The following is a 19,912-nucleotide window of genomic DNA, read 5'->3' as shown; positions in this document are numbered from 1 at the left end:
CACGGCTGTGTAGAAAGGCTAGTGGGCTAGTCTACCACGGCTGTGTGGAAAGGCTAGTAGGCTAGTCTACCACGGCTGTGTAGAAAGGCTAGTAGGCTAGTCTACTACGATTGTGTGGAAAGGCTAGTAGGCTAGTCTACCACGATTGTGTGGAAAGGCTAGTAGGCTAGTCTACCACGACTGTGTAGAAAGGCTAGTAGGCTAGTCTACCACGACTGTGTAGAAAGGCTAGTAGGCTAGTCTACCACGACTGTGTAGAAAGGCTAGTGGGCTAGTCTACCACGGCTGTGTAGAAAGGCTAGTGGGCTAGTCTACCACGTAGGTGTTAGACTAGCGGAGTTGGCTGTGGAGCTAATGCTACATAGCAGCTGTGTCCAAACTCTCTCTCAAATGGCACCCTATTCCTTGTGTAGTGCACTACTTTTGACCAGAGCCCTATGGGTAATGAAGCAAATTGTTTGGAATTGAAATTTCAGTTTACTTCTTGAATTGAACGGATTGAAATGCAATTGTGTTAGAGCACTGCTTATAAGACTAACCACCTCCATTGCTCCCCTCTAGCCTTTAGCTCGATTTCCCTGTTTAATAACAGTACTGCGTTTTCAAATATTTGTAATGTTTTATTCAGATAGTATTGAAGTAGAGGGGTAGATGAATGAGGAGAGGAGACCCAGTAGGGAGGATTGATGTCCCGTCTCCTGGGGTGACAGACAGATATTTATGTGTGCTATGTGAACTGTGTTATGTGAACTGTGTTACCATTAGACCACTAGATCACGGGGCTCTACACATAACAACCTCTGTATCCTTCCACCTTTCAGCTCTGTCCCTACTGCTTTTACCGTAAATCACATCGAGTGTTACCACTAGACTGCTTGTAGAGCTATGACCACCAGCTCTGCTCTTACCGTAAATCAGTCCCACCAGCCAACCGACCGCTCTGGTTTAGATCACTTACCACTCCAACTGGTCACACCATCAAAGGCAGTCAGCAGCAGCCAACCATACCTAAGCACTTAGGAAAGCCAGACATCCTCAACCAGAGACTTACTGAGGCAGTAGTAGTAGTGTGTACCATTTACTTTGGTAGTAACATGTTTATTGTACCACCAGAGAAGGAAACCTGCACTATGATTGTATGAACTCTGCATTGGCCCTTATTTCAAGTAATGAAAACAGTGTTCTTGATCTTGGATTTGCAAACATACTCTAGGCCTTTTCCACCTTATGAAAACTGTTTAAAATGAGAGAGATGAAGTGAGAGAGGGAGAGCGTGGGAGGAAGGGAGGGATGGAGAGAGAGTTAGAGACTGATGAGCCAAATAGAGGATTAACATGGCATGACTCCCAGAGAGTGGCAGTCTGGCTAATGCACACACACACACATGGTTGGATTTGTGTGTGTGCCACACTCTCACACCTCTCTCACTAGCCCTCTCTTTCCCTCCCTCCCCCTCTCCTCCCTCCCTCCCTCCCTCTTTGTCTGCGAGAGTGAGTATACAGAGTGATCCAGGGAGTTAATTACAGTGGGTGCCTGTCAGGCGGGAACAAAAACCCTGCACAGACAGCACAACTAACTGGTCTGGGGTGGTCTGGGCTAGGGTAGAAACCCCAAAAACCCTGCACAGACAGCACAACTAACTGGTCTGGGGTGGTCTGGGCTAGGGTAGAAACCCCAAAAACCTTGCACAGACAGCACAACTAACTGGTCTATGGCGGTCTGGGCTAGGGTAGAAACACCAAAAACCCACCCCACTGGCTTGCTCACCCCAACCCTCTCTTCTCCTGTCAGCCCATTGAGCCCACACCGGCCTGACCCAATCCAGCCCAAATCCACCCAAACCACCCATTCCACCAAATCCACCCAAACCACCTATTCCACCCAATCCACCAAATCCACCCCAATACAGCCCAAATCCACTCGGTCTACCCAATCCAGCCCAAATCCACCCAGTTTACCCAATCTAGCCCAAATCCACCCAGTCCACCAAATCCAGCCCAAATTCACCCAGTCTACCCAATCCACCCCAAATCGACCCAATCCATCCCAAATCCATCCAATCCAACAAAATCCACCCAGTCCACCCCAAAATCCATCCAATCCACCCAAATCCACTCAATCCACGCTGTGTGGGAATGTATCAGTGTCCAAGAGTGTGTGACTGTGTGTGTGTGTGTGTGTTTAGAATGAGCCAGACAGCCAGGCGAGGGACAGCTGGATAAAGCTAGTGTAGCCTAGAGAGTAACCTATCCAGGTATGACTGGTTCGACCAGTCTTCTTCTTTTCTGGTTTTATGATGGTCCGCAAACAAATGTTTCTAGGTGCATGCTGCCATCTACTGTATGGGTAGTGAACGAGGAAAATTCTTCACACTTTCTCCACCTAGGAGACACACTAGACAGCCCTTACTCTTGTCACCTCTGTCTCCTTCACCATAAAAGGGCACTTCAGGAATTCGTTGCATGTTTGCCACCACAATTGCAGCATTTCGCCTCAGCTGGCATATGATATTCCTCCCGTGCCTTTGGAAAGTATTCAGACCCCTTGACTTTTTCCACATTTTGTTACGTTACAGCCTTATTCTAAAATTAATCAAAAATATTTTTAAAATCCTCAGGAATCTACACACAATACCCCATAATGATGAAGCCAGCACAGGTTTTTAGACATTTTTGCAAATTTGTTCAAACAAAACAACAGAAATACCTTATTTACTTAAGTATTCAGACCCTTTGCTATGACACTCGAAATTGAGCTCAGGTGCATCCTGTTCCCATTGATCATCCTTGAGATGTTTCTACAACTTGATTGGAGTCCACCTGTAGTACATTCAATTGATTGGACATGATTTGGGAAGGCACACACCTGTCTATATAAGGTCCCACAGTTGACAGTGCATGTCAGAGCAAAAACCAAGCCATGAGGTCGAAGGGATTGTCTGTAGAGCTCCGAGACAGGATTGTGTTGCGGTACAGATCTAGGGAAGGGTACCAAAACATTTTTGCAGCATTGAAGGTCCTCAAGAACACAGTGGCCTCCATCATTCTTCCATGAAAGAAGTTTGGAACCACCATGGCTCTTCATAGATCTGGGCGCCCGGCCAAACTGAGCAATCGGGGGAGAAGGGCCTTGGTCAGGGAGGTGACTAAGAACCCGATGGTCACTCAGAGCTCTAAAGTTCCTCTGTGGAGATGGGAGAACCTTCCAGAAAGACAACAATCGCTGCAGCACTCATCCAATCAGGACGTTATGGTAGAGTGGCCAGACGGAAGCCACTCCTCAGTAAAAAGCACATGACAGTTTGCTTGGAGAAACAAGATTCTCTGGTCTGATGAAACCAATATTGAACTCTTTGGCCTGAATGGCAAGCGTCACATCTGGAGGAAACCTGGCACCATCCCTGCAGTGAAGCATGGTGGTGGTAGCATCATGCTGTGGGGATGTTTTTCAGTGGCAGGGACTGGGAGACTAGTCAGGATTGAGGCAAAGATGAACGGAGCAGAGTACAGAGAGATCCTTGATGAAAACCTGCTCCAGAGCACTCAGGACCTTAGACTGGGGCGAAGGTTCACCTTCCAACAGGACAATGACCCTAAGCACACAGCCAATACAACACAGGAGTGGCTTCGGGACAAGTCTCTGAATGTCCTTGAGTAGCCCAGCCAAACCCCAGATTGTACACCAACGCTCCCCATCCAACCTGACATATCTTAAGAGATCTGCAGAGAACAATAGGAGAAACTCCCCAAATACAGGTGTGCCAAGCTTGTAGCGTCATACCCAAGAAGACTCTATGCTATAGTCACTGCCAAAGGTGCTTCAACAAAGTACTGTGTAAGGGTCTGAATTCGTATGTAAATTTGGATTCTACACTGGAATCTATTACTCCTCACTATTATATCTACTTGACACGCCATCAGTTTCAAACAAAACATCCGCTTCCACCATCTTCCGTTCCGACCAGAGAGGAGATGGAACGGCTTTTAGGTTCGCTTTACTGAAGAAAGAGGTTGCTTAGGGACGCTTTACCGCAGTAAAAGGTTGCTATGAGACAATCGTTAGGGATGTGGGAGTGATTTAAAGTGTCTTCTTAGAAACCGCAACCAGCCAGGGAAGCCTGGCCTCCTGAGGATTCACCTTAGTATTTATGTCATGTCCACACACAGAGGTGCTAATGCTCTCTCTCTCTTTCTCTCTTTCTCTCTCGAACACACACACACACACACACACACACACACACACACACACACACACACACACACACACACACACACACACACACACACACACACACACACACACACACACACATACACACACACATACACATACCCACACATAGAGCTCACACATGCATACACAAACACACATGCATACACAAACACACATGCATACACAAACACACACACACATGCATACACACACCATCCAAGGCTCCAGTTGGGGGAAACATGGTATTTCTGTGACAGACTCTCTAATCGAGATTGAATTTTGGGTGCTTTAGATTAGGGACAACAAGGTTAGTTAAAGGTGGCATTATCATGTGTTCACTCAGCTCAGACCCTGCGGGGAGAGGAGACACTCTATTGGATTAAAGACAAAGATCAAAGGTCAAACAACCACAACAAGATAATATAATAGCACAGAAAAGTGTCAATCTGATGTGGAAGAAAGGCAGATTTACTTCACATATTAATTTTTAATCTAAAAGGGCCATTGTAGCCTGGTCAGGGGGAAAGGGCCATAGTAGTCCGGTCAGGGGGAAAGGGCCATAGTAGTCCAGTCGAGGGAAAAGGGCCATAGTAGTCAGTTCAGGGGGAAAGGGCCATAGTAGTCCGGTCGGGAGAAACAAGGTCCGAAACCCCTTGTTAGTTCCAGTACAGGCGGTGTTATCATGTGTGTTCAGTCAGGCAGACCCTCTGAAGGGGAGAGGAGACACTATTGGGTTATACTGGATTACGCTGTAGGATTCAAAGATCATTGTCATGATAATCCCATAGGACTACCATTTAGGGGTTGACTGGTTCAGAGACAACCGGTAGTTCACACTAAAGAGACATACAGTCAATACAAGTTTTGGTGGTTCATTTTGTTAGCCTTTAACCTTTGTTGCTGAATAGTTTATTATTTACACATGTTTTGGGGTAGGGTGGATTGAGTGGCAAGTGTGAAAATGTTGCAGTATTTAGCAATAATAAATAAGAATATGGTAGCAGCAGTAGATGTGTGTGTTAATGGATACTTTGGGATTTTGGCAATTATTTAATTGCTGAACACTTGAACTTGACTGACCACCTGTATTGACTTGCCACCCCTTAAAGGGATACTTGGGATTTTGGCAATTATTTAATTGCTGAACACTTGAACTGGACTGACCACCTGTATTGACTTGCCACCCCTTAAAGGGATACTTCGGGATTTTGCCATTGAAGCTCTTTATTTAATTCCCCAGAGTCAAATGAACTCATGGATACCATTTCCATACTGGATACAGAGACAGAAAAATGGTATCCACATATCATCTGACTCTGGGGAAGTAGATAAAGTGCCTCATTGGCAAAATCCCGAAGTAACCCTTTATGGGGTGGCAAGTCAATGCAGGTGGTCAGTCCAGTTAATGTGTTCAGCGGTCTGATGGCTTGTAGATAGAAACTGTCTCTGAGCTTGTTGATATCGGACCTCTTGCTCCGATACTGTCTGCCAGACGGTAAGGGAGTTCATGGCTGCGGTGTGTGGGGTCCTTGATGATGCTGCGTGCCTTCCTCAGGCACCATACACCACTCACTGGAGGGCCTTGCGGAAGTCGGACGTTTACATACACCGTAGCCAAATACATTTCAACTCCGTTTTTCACAATTCCTGACATTTAATCCTAGTAAAAATTCAATGTCTTAGGTCAGTTAGGATCACCACTTTATTTTAAGAATGTGAAATGTCAGAATAATAGTAGAGAGAATGATTTATTTCAGCTTTTATTTCTTTCATCACATTCCCAGTGGGTCAGAAGTTTACATACACTCAATTAGTATTTGGTAGCATTGCCTTTAAATTGTTTCACTTGGGTCAAACGTTTCAGGTAGCCTTCCACAAGCTTCCCACAATAAGTTGGGTGAATTTTGGCCCATTCCTCCTGACAGAGCTGGTGTAACTGAGTCAGGTATCTAGGCCTCCTTGCTCGCACACGCTTTTTCAGTTCTGCCCACACATTTTCTATAGGATTGAGGTCAGGGCTTTGTGATGGCGACTCCAATATGTTGACTTTGTTGTCCTTAAGCCATTTTGCCACAACTTTGGAAGTATGCTTTGGGTCATTGTCCATTTGGAAGACCCATTTTCGACGAGCTTTAACTTCCTGACTGGTGTCTTGAGATGTTGCTTCAATATATCCCCATAATTTCCCCTCCTCATGATGCCATCTATTTTGTGAAGTGCACCAGTCCCTCCTGCAGCAAAGCACCCCCATAACATGATGCTGCCCCTCCCGTGCTTCACGGTTGGGATGGTGTTCTTCGGCTTGCAAGCCTCCCCCTTTTTCCTCCAAACATAATGATGGTCATTATGGCCAAACAGTTCTATTTTTGTTTCATCAGGCCAGAGGACATTTCTCCAAAAAGTACAATCTTTGTCCCCATGTGTAGTTGCAAACCGTAGTCTGGCTTTTTATGGCGGTTTTTAGAGCAGTGGCTTCTTCCTTGCTGAGCGGCCTTTCAGGTTATGTCGATATAGGACTCGTTTTACTGTGGATATAGATACTTTTGTACCTGTTTCCTCCAGCGTCTTCACAAGGTCCTTTGCTGTTGTTCTGGGATTGATTTGCACTTTTCTCACCAAAATATGTTAAATCTAGGAGACAGAACGCGTCTCCTTCCTGAGCGGTATGACGGCTGTGTGGTCCCATGGTGTTTATACTTGCGTACTATTGTTTGTACAAATGAACGTGGTACCTTCAGGTGTTTGGAAATTGCTCCCAAGGATAAACCAGATATTTTTTTTCTGAGGACTTGGCTGATTTCTTTTGATTTTCCCATGTTGTCAAGCATGCACAAAGTAGATGTCCTAACCGACTTGCCAAAACTTTAGTTTGTTAACAAGACATTTGTGGAGTGGCTGAAAAATGAGTTTTAATGACTCCAACCTAAATGTATGTAAACTTCCGACTTCAACTGCATAAACCCAGTTTTTTTTCAGTGGGCATTGCCTATACTCACTTCTTAATTTGTTTTGTTGTGTATCAAAGTAGTGTAGTGGAGGTATTTGACTTATTAATTATGTAATACAATAGATAAATCATGCACAAAGTAGCCGACACAATCGAAAAGCACGTGAAATATATTGACATGCACACAGCCTAGTGTCTGTGTTTATATTTCATAAGAACATATGTTCTGAAATACTGGACATTTTGAACTCTAATGGTGACGATTTGACAAAATTACAGTCATGGTCCTGAATTGGACTCGCATTTTTCTGGTCTCTGTCTTGACTCGGCCTCAAACCTCTCGTCCCCCTCCCGGTCTTGACTCGGTCACGCCTCCGGTCTTGGTCTTGAATCGGTCTCTGTTAGTTTATAGTAGATAAACCTATCAATAGGAGGTGTATCTTAAACTCAGTGGTGTAAAGTACTTAAGTAAAAATACTTTAAAGTACTACTTAAGTAGTTTTTTTGGTATCTGTACTTTACATTTATTTTTTACTTCACTACATTCCTAAAGAAAATAATCTATATTTTTTTCCTAACACCCAAAAGTATTTGTTACATTTTGAATGCTTAACAGGACAGGAAAATGGTCCAATTCACGCACTTATCAAGAGAACATCCCTGGTTGTCCCTACTGCCTCTGATCTGGTGGACTCACTAAACACAAACGCTTTGTTTGTAAATGGTGTCTGACTGTTGAAGTGTGCCCCTGACTATCGGTATATTAAAAAAACAAGAAAATTGTGGAATCTAGTTTGCCATATATATGGAATTTAAACTTTTACTTTTACTTTTGATACTTAAGTATATTTAAAATCAAATACTTTTAGACTTTTCCTCAAGTAGTATTTTACTGGGTGACTTTCACTTTTACTTGAGTTATTTTCTGTTAAGGTGTCTTTAACTTTTGCTCAAGTATGACAATTGGGTACTTTTTCCACCACTGCTAAAACTGTTGTCTATTTATGGTCATGTAGAGGAGGAATGGAGAGGCCCCTCACAGTCCAAATGAAGTGGGGTTGTTTCCCCGCTGACTGGACACAGATGTCTGTCATGTTGGCTGACTGTCTTACCGGCTGTCTGTCAGGCTGACTGCTTTATAGGCCTTGCTGACCCGGAACCTGGCTAGCTGGCCGCCTGCTTAACAGGTGTCTGTTCCAAAACAGTGTCTGGTCCAAAACAGTTTCATGTTGTGGTTGGAGTCAACCTGGGTCATGTCTGAGTCTATTTACAAGCCTATGGCTTGTGACTGTGCCCTGTGAGTTACGGGCCAGGAAGTGGGACTGAAGCCGCCACACAGAATGTCTTAGTCTGTTTAAAGACAGAGTTACAGGCCTGTCACTGTGACTGGGCTGGAGACACAGTGTTGCGCACGTTACTTAACCCATTACCCATACATAGTACATTACCAAAACACATTATCAAGCATAACGTTAGTCTACTGTACTTACAACCTGATTTACAAGCCTGCCACCAGACAACACATTACCCATTCACATTACCAATTCACATTACATTACCAAAACACATTATCAAACACCTTACTAAACACTTTACCGAATACTTTTTTTATCAGGAGCAACTGTAAACAATAGCCATGTCAGACATGAATTACATCTAATTGGCCGATCTTATTGTTCACTGATAGCTCAGGGATACAATCTTACAATACACATTACCAGATTACCACACTACGCATACAGGCCATTATTAGTAGACTTTTAGGCCTGTTCATGTTCAGTAATGGGTTTTTCATTTCAGTGCTACATTGTTATTATCAGCATTAGGGGGCTGTTTGGTTTAGGAGACCAAAATAGCTGCTTTATAACAACCAGCTAAGTGGTGCAACTATATTCAGTTCATGTCCTAAATGGCACCCATTTTTATTTTTATAGGCCCTGGTCAAAAGTAGTGCACTTTAAAGAGAATAGGGTGCCAGCCCTGGTCAAAGTAGTGCACTTTAAAGAGAATAGGGTGCCAGCCCTGGTCAAAGTAGTGCACTTTAAAGAGAATAGGGTGCCAGCCCTGGTCAAAAGTAGTGCACTTTAAAGAGAATAGGGTGCCAGCCCTGGTCAAAAGTAGTGCACTTTAAAGAGAATAGGGTGCCAGCCCTGGTCAAAGTAGTGCACTTTAAAGAGAATAGGGTGCCAGCCCTGGTCAAAAGTAGTGCACTTTAAAGAGAATAGGGTGCCAGCCATGGTCAAAGTAGTGCACTTTAAAGAGAATAGGGTGCCAGCCCTGGTCAAAAGTAGTGCACTTTAAAGAGAATAGGGTGCCAGCCCTGGTCAAAAGTAGTGCACTTTAAAGAGAATAGGGTGCCAGCCCTGGTCAAAGTAGTGCACTTTAAAGAGAATAGGGTGCCAGCCCTGGTCAAAGTAGTGCACTTTAATGAGAATAGGGTGCCAGCCCTGGTCAAAGTAGTGCACTTTAAAGAGAATAGGGTGCCAGCCCTGGTCAAAGTAGTGCACTTTAATGAGAATAGGGTGCCAGCCCTGGTCAAAGTAGTGCACTTTAAAGAGAATACGGTGCCAGCCCTGGTCAAAAGTAGTGCACTTTAAAGAGAATACGGTGCCAGCCCTGGTCAAAGTAGTGCACTTTAAAGAGAATACGGTGCCAGCCCTGGTCAAAAGTAGTGCACTTTAAAGAGAATACGGTGCCAGCCCTGGTCAAAGTAGTGCACTTTAAAGAGAATACGGTGCCAGCCCTGGTCAAAGTAGTGCACTTTAAAGAGAATACGGTGCCAGCCCTGGTCAAAAGTAGTGCACTTTAATGGGAATAGGGTCCCATTTGGAATGCATTCATAATCCTAAAATGGGTTGGAGTCATCGAGCAACATCAACACACAAGGACTTGTAAGGAATTATCAGACAGACAGTAGATAATGGTTTATTTATGTTATGTGGGAGCCGTAGGAGTTGTGTAGATTATTGCATGATTGCGTCACCCATAGCAACCTATTGCCTATATAGTGCATTACTTTTTACCAGAGCCCTATAGCCCCTGGTCAAAAGTAGTGCACTATTATAGGGAATAGGTTGCCATTGGCGACGCACACCATATGTATCACACCACTTAACTTAGTAACTAGGATAATCATTCAGAGGGATTGCAGAGAGACACCCACTAGGTTGTACACAATAGGTCTCTTTCATAGCTGCCCCTATCTCTTTCACTCCCTTTCTTCCTCTGTTTCTCTCTCTTTGTTACTCTGTTGCTCCCTCTCCCCCATTTGTCTTGTGGTCAGCGTGATCTTCTTTGTTTTCTCAACCGTGTGTTTGTCTTTTGTGTATGTTATCACATCGTATACGGCCAGTTTGTTTGCTTTGCTGTAGAAAAGTGTCAATATTTTCATAGCTTAGTAGTTTTTGTAAACCACTTATAGTATCTATTTTATCGTGCATCGAATAGCTGGCCAGCGTACTGTGAGATTTGATTCTGGGTTCTGAGAATACATATTTATCAGTGAGATTTCCACTTCATTGTCAGCATTAATAGTGTTATATGCTGGTATGTTAAGCAGTCTTTAGAATGAATGGAGGATTGTGTCTTATTTATGCAGCCCCAGAGCATATATTTTACCACCCTAACATATTGTAGAGCGTGTGTGTGTGTGTGTGTGTGTGTGTGTGTGTGTTTGTCTGGGGCTGCCATGACATAACAGACAGGATAATTGACCCCAGTGACCTTTGCTGACCCCAGATTGTCTGACCTGACTCTGGTAAACACAATAGATGCACCAGGGGAGAGGCCAGAATGAATATCTCTATGGGGAGAGCTGCTGGTTCAGTGGAGAGAAAATGGGGAGGTAATGAGACAGATGGCCAGACAGGCACAGACGACAAGCAGTGACACGGGGTGGTGCTCTGATTATACACAATGACATTATGACAGATGCAGTCAGACGGTTACCAACGGAAACGACACACACACACACAATCACATTGGAAGGGAGTTAGATGCAGAGATAATGTAAAGAGACCTAGACAGCCCTAAGGACACATCCACTAACACCCAAGAGTCCCAGACATATAAAGACACTCACACATAAAGCCAGTCAGACTGTGACGCAGCAGAGAGTCTAGGAGAGGAGCGGAGATGCAGTGGGGCAGTCCCAATTTGAAGATGTTGTCTTGATGCTGAGAGAGAGAAAGAGAGAGAGAGAGAGAGAGAGAGAGAGAGAGAGAGAGAGAGAGAGAGAGAGAGAGAGAGAGAGAGAGAGAGAGAGAGAGAGAGAGACTGCATTACAATTAGATTATTTACAATGAAATGATGGTTCTATGTGTTATGTCTCCCTCAGTGCTGCCAAGGGTTACTACATCAGGTGTCGGTGGGGAAATGCAACATTTTTGTGGGTGATGCTCTTGTTTAGATTGTTGTTCCTTCTAAACTTCAAGAACTAGTTTTGAAAACATCTCATGACGTTTCTGGTCATTTAAGGGTTAGTTAAACCTATGATCGTATTTTGTGACATTTTTAATGGCCTCGTTTAAAGAAAGACATTTCCACTTACATCACTTACATCATGCCGCGTTTGTCAGCTGACTGGGAAGCCTAATCAGATGTTAAGGCCAGACCAGCTACAACCTATTCCTGTTACAGGCCAGCCATTTGAGCATGTGATTATTGATTGTGTTGGCCCCTTACCCCGTTCTAAAGCTGGTAGCACCTACATGTTAACTGTGATGTGTCAGGCTACGAGATCCTGCAGCCCATCCACTTCACAACATTACCACTAAGTCTGTTGTGAAGGTTTTGTCACAGGTCATCTACCTTTTTTTGGAATGATTAAGATGATTCAGAGCGATCAGGGTTCCAACTTCACTTCGCACATATTTGCACAGGTCTTGTGATAATTGCGTATTAATTGCGTACTGCACTGAATTAGAACGTGACAGGGAAGAGGGGTTACCGTGGTTGCTGCTCGCTGTTAAAGAAGTATCACAAGTGAGCACTGGGTTCAGTCCTAATGACCTTGTTTTTGGTCATACTGTGCTCTATTAAAGGGGGATTGGAAGGTGGTTGAGCCTCGCCCAAATTTGTTGTCATATGTTAGTGGTTTCCTACATAGGTTGTATGGAGCTTGTGAAATGGCTAAAGAAAAACTAGCATCCTCTCAGGTGAGAATGGAGCAAGGAGACCCTTGCCTTAATCTGGGCGTTGCAGCATTTTGAGGTACAGTGGGGCAAAAAAGTATTTAGTCAGCCAACAATTGTGCAAGTTCTCCCACTTAAAAAGATGAGAGAGGCCTGTAATTTTCATCATAGGTACACTTCAACTATGACAGACAAAATGAGAAAAAAAATCCAGAAAATCACATTGTAGGATTTTTTATGAATTTATTTGCAAATTATGGTGGAAAATAAGTATTTGATCAATAACAAAAGTTTATCTCAATACTTTGTTATATACCCTTTGTTGGCAATGACAGAGGTCAAACATGAACCAGACAGGTGCTAGTTAGAGGATGGTAGTTATCATGAATCTGACAGGTACTAGTTAGAGGATGGTAGGTTTTTTTTGTAGTTTCTTGCTTTGTTTTGCAATATGGCCATCATGCCTTGTCACCACTTGTTGCAATTGTCACGTCTGGGGTTACCCCGCCTCAGGTCATGACCTTTGGTTGTTGTCCTATTCAGTCTAAAGCGTGATGTTGAATGATGCCTAAGAGACCACAAGTGACAAGGTCAACTGAGGTCAATGACCACAAAAAACCCACAATGCTTTATTTGTTCTTTTTACGGTGACAATTGTTAGGACAGCTGCCATTTGTGAAATGGCTAAGGGGCCCATATTCTTCAACATTAATTTATTGATATCATACATAAATGTGTCCTGTCATCCAATCATACATAAATGTGTCCTGTCATCCAATCATACATAAAAGTAAAATCATTCAGCAGTTCCTAATAGTATAAAAGCATGTGGAATGGTTCTGACTTAGTTTTGTTTTCTTTACCCTGTAATAGAGAAGTGTTTGAGTCTGTCATTTCTCCTGGGTTGAAATGAATATGTATTGCATAGCATATTTTATGTGCTGTATGTTTTCTAACAGTGTACCTGCATCACAATTTCTCATCAAGTAGCTGAATATATCCAAAGTGTGTATTTGCCAGAAGCCAACAGAGGAGCCAGTCAGTAGTCTGCTGTGTGTGTATGTGCTGTGTGTGTGTGCTGTGTGTGTGCTGTGTGTGTGCTGTGTGTGTCTGTTTCCACCATGAGTGTGGCTGTCTGCATGTGTGTGCACGCGCATGCATGTGTGTGTATGTATACTTCTGTATGTGTGTGTGTGTGTGTGTGTGTGTGTGTGTGTGTGTGTGTGTGTATGTATTCCCCAATGATATACTGCCAGTGAATGGATTTCTGCAGCATCCACCATACGGGGCCTAATAGCAGCGTGGCAGATGCATCTGAATGAGTTGTACAGGCTGAGGTGGGGTGTTGGCTCTCCACTGATGCAGAGGAAACTACGTTCCGCTGCAGCCATCTAGTGGTCGTAGGTGTGTAATTAAATTAAACATGGTTGCTTGGTAGTGTAAAGAGACCTGGCTGATAGGTATAGTTCTCCTGTATTAGATCTGTTGTTGACAGTACTGTTTCCTAATAGGTATAGTTCTCCTGTATTAGATCTGTTGTTGACAGTACTGTTTCCTAATAGGTATAGTTCTCCTGTATTAGATCTGTTGTTGACAGTACTGTTTCCTAATAGGTATAGTTCTCCTGTATTAGATCTGTTGTTGACAGTACTGTTTCCTAATAGGTATAGTTATCCTGTATTAGATCTGTTGTTGACAGTACTGTTTCCTAATAGGTATAGTTCTCCTGTATTAGATCTGTTGTTGACAGTACTGTTTCCTAATAGGTATAGTTATCCTGTATTAGATCTGTTGTTGACAGTACTGTTTCCTGATTGGTATAGTTCTCCTGTATTAGATCTGTTGTTGACAGTACTGTTTCCTGATTGGTATAGTTATCCTGTATTAGATCTGTTGTTGACAGTACTGTTTCCTAATAGGTATAGTTATCCTGTATTAGATCTGTTGTTGACAGTACTGTTTCCTGATAGGTATAGTTATCCTGTATTAGATCTGTTGTTGACAGTACTGTTTCCTAATAGGTATAGTTCTCCTGTATTAGATCTGTTGTTGACAGTACTGTTTCCTGATAGGTATAGTTATCCTGTATTAGATCTGTTGTTGACAGTACTGTTTCCTGATTGGTATAGTTCTCCTGTATTGGCTCTGTTGTTTACAGTACTGTTTCCTGAAGCATTCTCCACGTAAACTCAGGTTTAGTATATTCATCGTCACCTGAAAGCATTCTTCTTGTCACAGGTTTCAGGTTCAGTGTATGGTGATGGTGGAATGTGCAAAAGTGTGATCCTATGCCACTTTAAAACAGACCGAAGCACTTTAAACCCATTGTTTGTTTTTGTACAATATTAGGAGTGTAGCACTGAACGCTGTCTAGGCTGTGGGTATGTTCTTACTGATGAAGACCTTTGGGGTCGAAATGTTGGCCTGCTGGAGCATTCACCAGTGTGCAGGTATCGATCTTTGTAACTTGATCTCACAACCAAGTGCTCTCACTGATGTCTACTTATGTCTAACCTGCGTTGTGTGTATTCTTGTGTGTCTACAGGACCGTAAGCTGACCAAGGCGGAGCAGCAGCGTTTTAAGGAGGAGGCAGAGATGCTGAAGGGGCTCCAACATCCTAACATTGTTCGTTTCTATGACTCCTGGGAGTCAGTGCTGCGAGGGAAGAAGTGCATTGTCCTGGTCACCGAACTCATGACCTCGGGGACACTCAAAACGTGGGTAGAAGACAAACACACACAGACAGACCGACATACACATGTACACCACTGCTCAGCGTCAAATAGGGTTACACCAAAGAGATGACGGCTCACTGTAGCTTCCTGTAAATTGGAACCAGTGAGTTGGCTAATCAGAGCATTCATGAGGATGTTCTCTCTGTAGAAATAAGGTCTCACTTTAAATAAAGTATTTCTCATGAAGTTTAATGAAGCCTCTATAAGCCTTATATAGATGCATCACAAATCACTTATAACCAAAAATGGCCTACCGCCTCGCCTCGATGTAGCAACATTTTTTACAATGGATATAATTAGAGACTCAGAGATACAACATCATACACTGCAGTTGAGGAACAATGGGAAAGTAATTCTGCTTTGAAAGTTGATAAATGTGTCACTACACTTTTGAGAAAATGGTCCTTGAATGTTTTGGTACATCTACTGGAGAGCTCTTCTTTGTCTACACCCATTCAGCATCGCTCACACCCTCTTAAGCCTTAGCCCCCACCTATCTCTTTAGGATTCACATGTGAGGCCATGTGCTAAACAGAGTGAGTATGGTAGTGTAGTAAAGAACCATAGATATCAAGACTAAAAGTGGTGAAAGTAGTAGCCTACAATAAGGGAAACCTCCAGGTAAAGTCACACTTTATCTAGTCTTTGGTGCAGGTCATGTTGTTCTTCACATTACCGTCTCTGGTAAATACACACTATATCAAATCAAATCTAACTTTATTTGTCACATGAACAGGATACAGAAGGTGTAAATGCTACAGTGAAATGGTTACTGGTATATTTGCATAGTAGCAATATCAAAAATAGAAAGTGTCCAGATAAAAGATATTGCATAAATATTTTATAATTATTAGAGATGATGCTTACCCAGACACGCTTGTCTAAATTGATGGGTCACGTGAAATAAATGCTATAACAACCCTCCAGTCACATCTAGCTAAGTGGATCGGTCACTATTGTCTAGACATGGACACATGTTCAAGAAATACAATAGATGGCCGTAATCACCCGCAGACACACCTGGCTAACTTGATGGGTCATGTAATCATCTGGCAAAGTGTAGTCTTGTTTAGACATGTAACTAGCTAGCTAAACAATGAACCATAAATCCAACTCATAGCTACAGTATAAACAGATTGTCATAGCTAGCCACCATGCATGAAATGCTGTTGTATGAATCTGCAGGTAGCTAAAGCTAACCAACTAGGTTCAGTGTTAGCTATCTAGCTAACATTGAGTTTGAGTTTGAGTTTATTTTTATTTTTACAGGGACAGTGCACATTAATCAACGTTTCAGTAAAAGTGCCGGTTTTAGCCAGCCGGCTAATTTTCAACCGCAGTCTATTAGGCTATAACTAGCAATGCAAATGGCTTTCAGAGATACTAACAATATTCCTACACAGATCATACACGTAACATTCGCTAGCTAGCTAACAGTATGCTTTAACTTGCAATGAAAACAACATTCTGACAAAATTGAAGCGTATAATATCTGAAAATGTAGCTAGACTCTTACCCATATACATGGGTAAGACAAAACAGACAAAACAGAAAAGACATGCTGCCGTAAAGCAGAAAAGACATGCTGCCGTAAAGCAGAAAAGACATGCTGCCGTAAAGCAGAAAAGACATGCTGCCGTAAAGCAGAAAAGACATGCTGCCGTGAAAAGCAGTAAAGCAGAAAAGACATGCTGCCGTGAAGCAGAAAAGACATGCTGCCGTAAAGACAGTAAAGCAGAAAAGACATGCTGCCGTAAAGCAGAAAAGACATGCTGCCGTAAAGCAGAAAAGACATGCTGCCGTAAAGCAGAAAAGACATGCTGCCGTGAAGCAGAAAAGACATGCTGCCGTAAAGCAGAAAAGACATGCTGCCGTAAAGCAGAAAAGACATGCTGCCGTAAAGCAGAAAAGACATGCTGCCGTGAAGCAGAAAAGACATGCTGCCGTAAAGCGTTCATCCATGTATATGGGTAAGAGTCTAGCTACATTTTCAGATATTATACAGCTTGTTTGGTCCATTTTGGCAAGTCACTCCGGTTTACGTGTGCCAAAAGTAGTCCATCGCAACTTTTTCCCACTGATATTTGTTGATAGCGCCGGCTAAATTCAGGGCATCATTGTTGTTGAGAGCAGTAGCAACACTTGCATTTCTCCATGGCTAACATTATACATATATATTTTAAACGTGGTAGCAAGGATTATCTACACATACTGAGCAGCTCATGTTATAAATTGAAGCGCTCTACATGGCAGACCAATTCCAACTCATCTCTTGGCATGTCCAGCCCATCCATTATCTCAGCCAATCATGGCTAGTGGGAAGGTTCCTCGCTTTTTCCGTGGCTAAACCAACTAGGCTTGCAATTTAACAATTTTATTTGTATTTACAAATGTCGTACACGCTTGTTATTAAGGCACATGAAAGTTCACATGTTCCAAAAGGCATTTCTGCTAAAAAAAAAACTCATTTTTATTTCAAAATATATATAAAATCATTCAAATGCCTCTCCTGTGAAGTAGTGACGTGCGACATACACCTAGCTTCTTGAAATGTGTCACAAATGTGGTCATACAGTTGTTCCTCTGTCGATATAAACCATAATCATTATACTGTTGACCTTAGTTATAATATTTTGTCCTGTCCGGTCTGGTCCTGACTGCAGGTATCTAAAGCGCTTCAAGGTGATGAAGCCTAAGGTCTTGAGGAGCTGGTGTCGTCAGATCCTGAAGGGCCTCCAGTTCCTCCACACCCGGACCCCTCCCATCATTCACAGGGACCTGAAGTGTGACAACATCTTCATCACGGGCCCCACCGGCTCCGTCAAGATAGGAGACCTTGGACTGGCTACTCTCATGAGGACTTCCTTTGCTAAGAGTGTCATAGGTAACTAACGATCATCAGTTGTTGTCTTATGTTATGGGAAGGGTATTGACATTTCTAATGAGCCACAGGTATGTCAGAACTCTTGTGAGTAAGATTTCCAATGTATTTATTACAAATGGCAATTCATCTTGAATAGGTGCTAATGTATCTCTCTGTTGTACAAATGGCTTTTAGAATCTGTGGTCACTCTGCAACATAATGAATATTTTATAAGCTGCCCCAACTCTCCAACAAGGCAGTATGATCTGTGTACAGTCTCTGCTGTGATTATTGTTGCTCTTAGGTCGAGCTCTAGTGTACTGACTTGCCACTCAAAGGGAATGTTAAATGGATTTTGGCAATGAGGCCCATTATCTACTTCCCCAGAGTGGATACCATTATTATGTCTCTGTGTCCAGTATGAAGGAAGTTAGAGGTAGTTTCACAAGCCAATGCTAACTATCATTAGCGTAATGACTGGAAGTCTATGGGTATCTGCTAGCATGCAAAAAAAATATTTACAATTCACACATGCATATGACACATGTACATGTGTGACATTTTATACATATAAGTACCCAGCAAATATAAGTACCCAGCAAATATAAGTAGCCAACAAATGATTATTCATCAGGTTATTAACCTTTTCAGTTGGCTCTGCTGTCCTGTCTTCCAGGTACTCCTGAGTTCATGGCTCCAGAGATGTACGAGGAACATTATGACGAGTCAGTGGACGTCTATGCCTTTGGGATGTGCATGCTGGAGATGGCCACCTCAGAATACCCCTACTCAGAGTGCCAGAATGCTGCACAGATCTACCGTAAAGTCACCAGCGTAAGTCTGGGTTCCTGGAACTACAGTCCATTTGCACTTTGGTTGGCCTAGTCTCTCTATTCCCTACTTCTGCAAGATCTTTCTCTTGAATGTCCTTCATAAAATTCCCTTTGTCCCTTTTGCAGTCTTGTCTTTTCCCTACTCCCCCCATATTCAGTAAATGATTATACACTACATATGCAAATTTGTAGATTTGGCTATTTCAGCCACACCCATTGCTGACAGGTGTATAAAATTGAGCACACTGCAATGCAATCTCCATAGACAAACATTGGCAGTAGAATTGCCTTACTGAAGAGCTCAGGGACGTTCAACGTGGCACCGTCATAGGATACCACCTTTGCAACGAGTCAGTTTGTCAAATTTCTGCCCTGCTAGAGCTGCCCAGGTCAACTGTAAGTGCTGTTTTTGTGAAGTGGAAATGTCTAGGAGCAACAACGGCTAACCCGTGAAGTGTTAGGCCACACAAGTTCACAGAATGGGACCGCCAAGTGCTAAAGCGCGTAACGAGTCAAAATTGTCTATCTTCGTTTGCAACACCCACTACAGAGTTCCAAACTGCGTCTTGAAGCAACATCAACACAATAACTGTTTGTCGGGAGCTTCATGAAATGGGTTTCCATGGCAAAGAAGCCGCACACAAGCCTAAGATCACCATGTGCATTGCCAAGTGTCGGCTGGAGTGGTGTAAAGCTCGACGCCATTGGACTCTGGAGCAGTGGAAACGTGTTCTCTGGAGTGATGAATCACCCTTCACCATCTGGCAATCCGATGGATGAATCTGGGTTTGGCAGATGCCAGGAGATGCTACCTGCCCCAATGCATAGTGCCAACTGTTAAGTTTGGTGGAGGAGGAATTGTTAAGTATGCGTAACTGGCTGTAAGGGAGTCAGGCTCAGGAGAGCAGAAGTTGGGTAGCCAAAGGAGCCTTTTATTTCAGTGAACAAAACACACGGCACTAAGAACACTAAACACAATATGGGTTGACATAACCCAGCGCAAATCAGTCTAGCGTGCACATACACGAAACAACAAACGTTTTTCCACAAATTTGGAAGTATGCTTTGGGTCATTGTCTATTTGGAAGACCCATTTTTGACCAAGCTTTAACTTCCTGACTGATGTCTTGAGATGTTGCTTCAATATATCCACATAATTTTCTTGCCTCATGATGCCATCTATTTTGTG

The 19,912-nt window shown here is 43.0% G+C and overlaps 1 protein-coding gene across 1 annotated transcript in view; it reads left to right on the top strand.

The window, feature by feature from the left end:
* LOC112215237 (serine/threonine-protein kinase WNK1) overlaps positions 1-19,912 on the top strand; it is a gene marked incomplete at its 3' end in the record, with an annotated part of 66,368 nt that overhangs the window by 23,770 nt on the left and 22,686 nt on the right. The window contains exons 3-5 of the mRNA XM_042299939.1: positions 14,837-15,009; positions 17,691-17,911; positions 18,567-18,724. Of these exons, the coding sequence (XP_042155873.1) occupies positions 14,837-15,009; positions 17,691-17,911; positions 18,567-18,724 (552 nt within the window). The remainder of the gene's footprint in view (positions 1-14,836; positions 15,010-17,690; positions 17,912-18,566; positions 18,725-19,912) is intronic.

The sequence above is a fragment of the Oncorhynchus tshawytscha genome, linkage group LG16, assembly GCF_018296145.1.
Source record: "Oncorhynchus tshawytscha isolate Ot180627B linkage group LG16, Otsh_v2.0, whole genome shotgun sequence".
Classification (NCBI taxonomy): Eukaryota; Metazoa; Chordata; class Actinopteri; order Salmoniformes; family Salmonidae; genus Oncorhynchus; species Oncorhynchus tshawytscha.
This window is presented reverse-complemented; position numbering and strand designations above follow the sequence as displayed.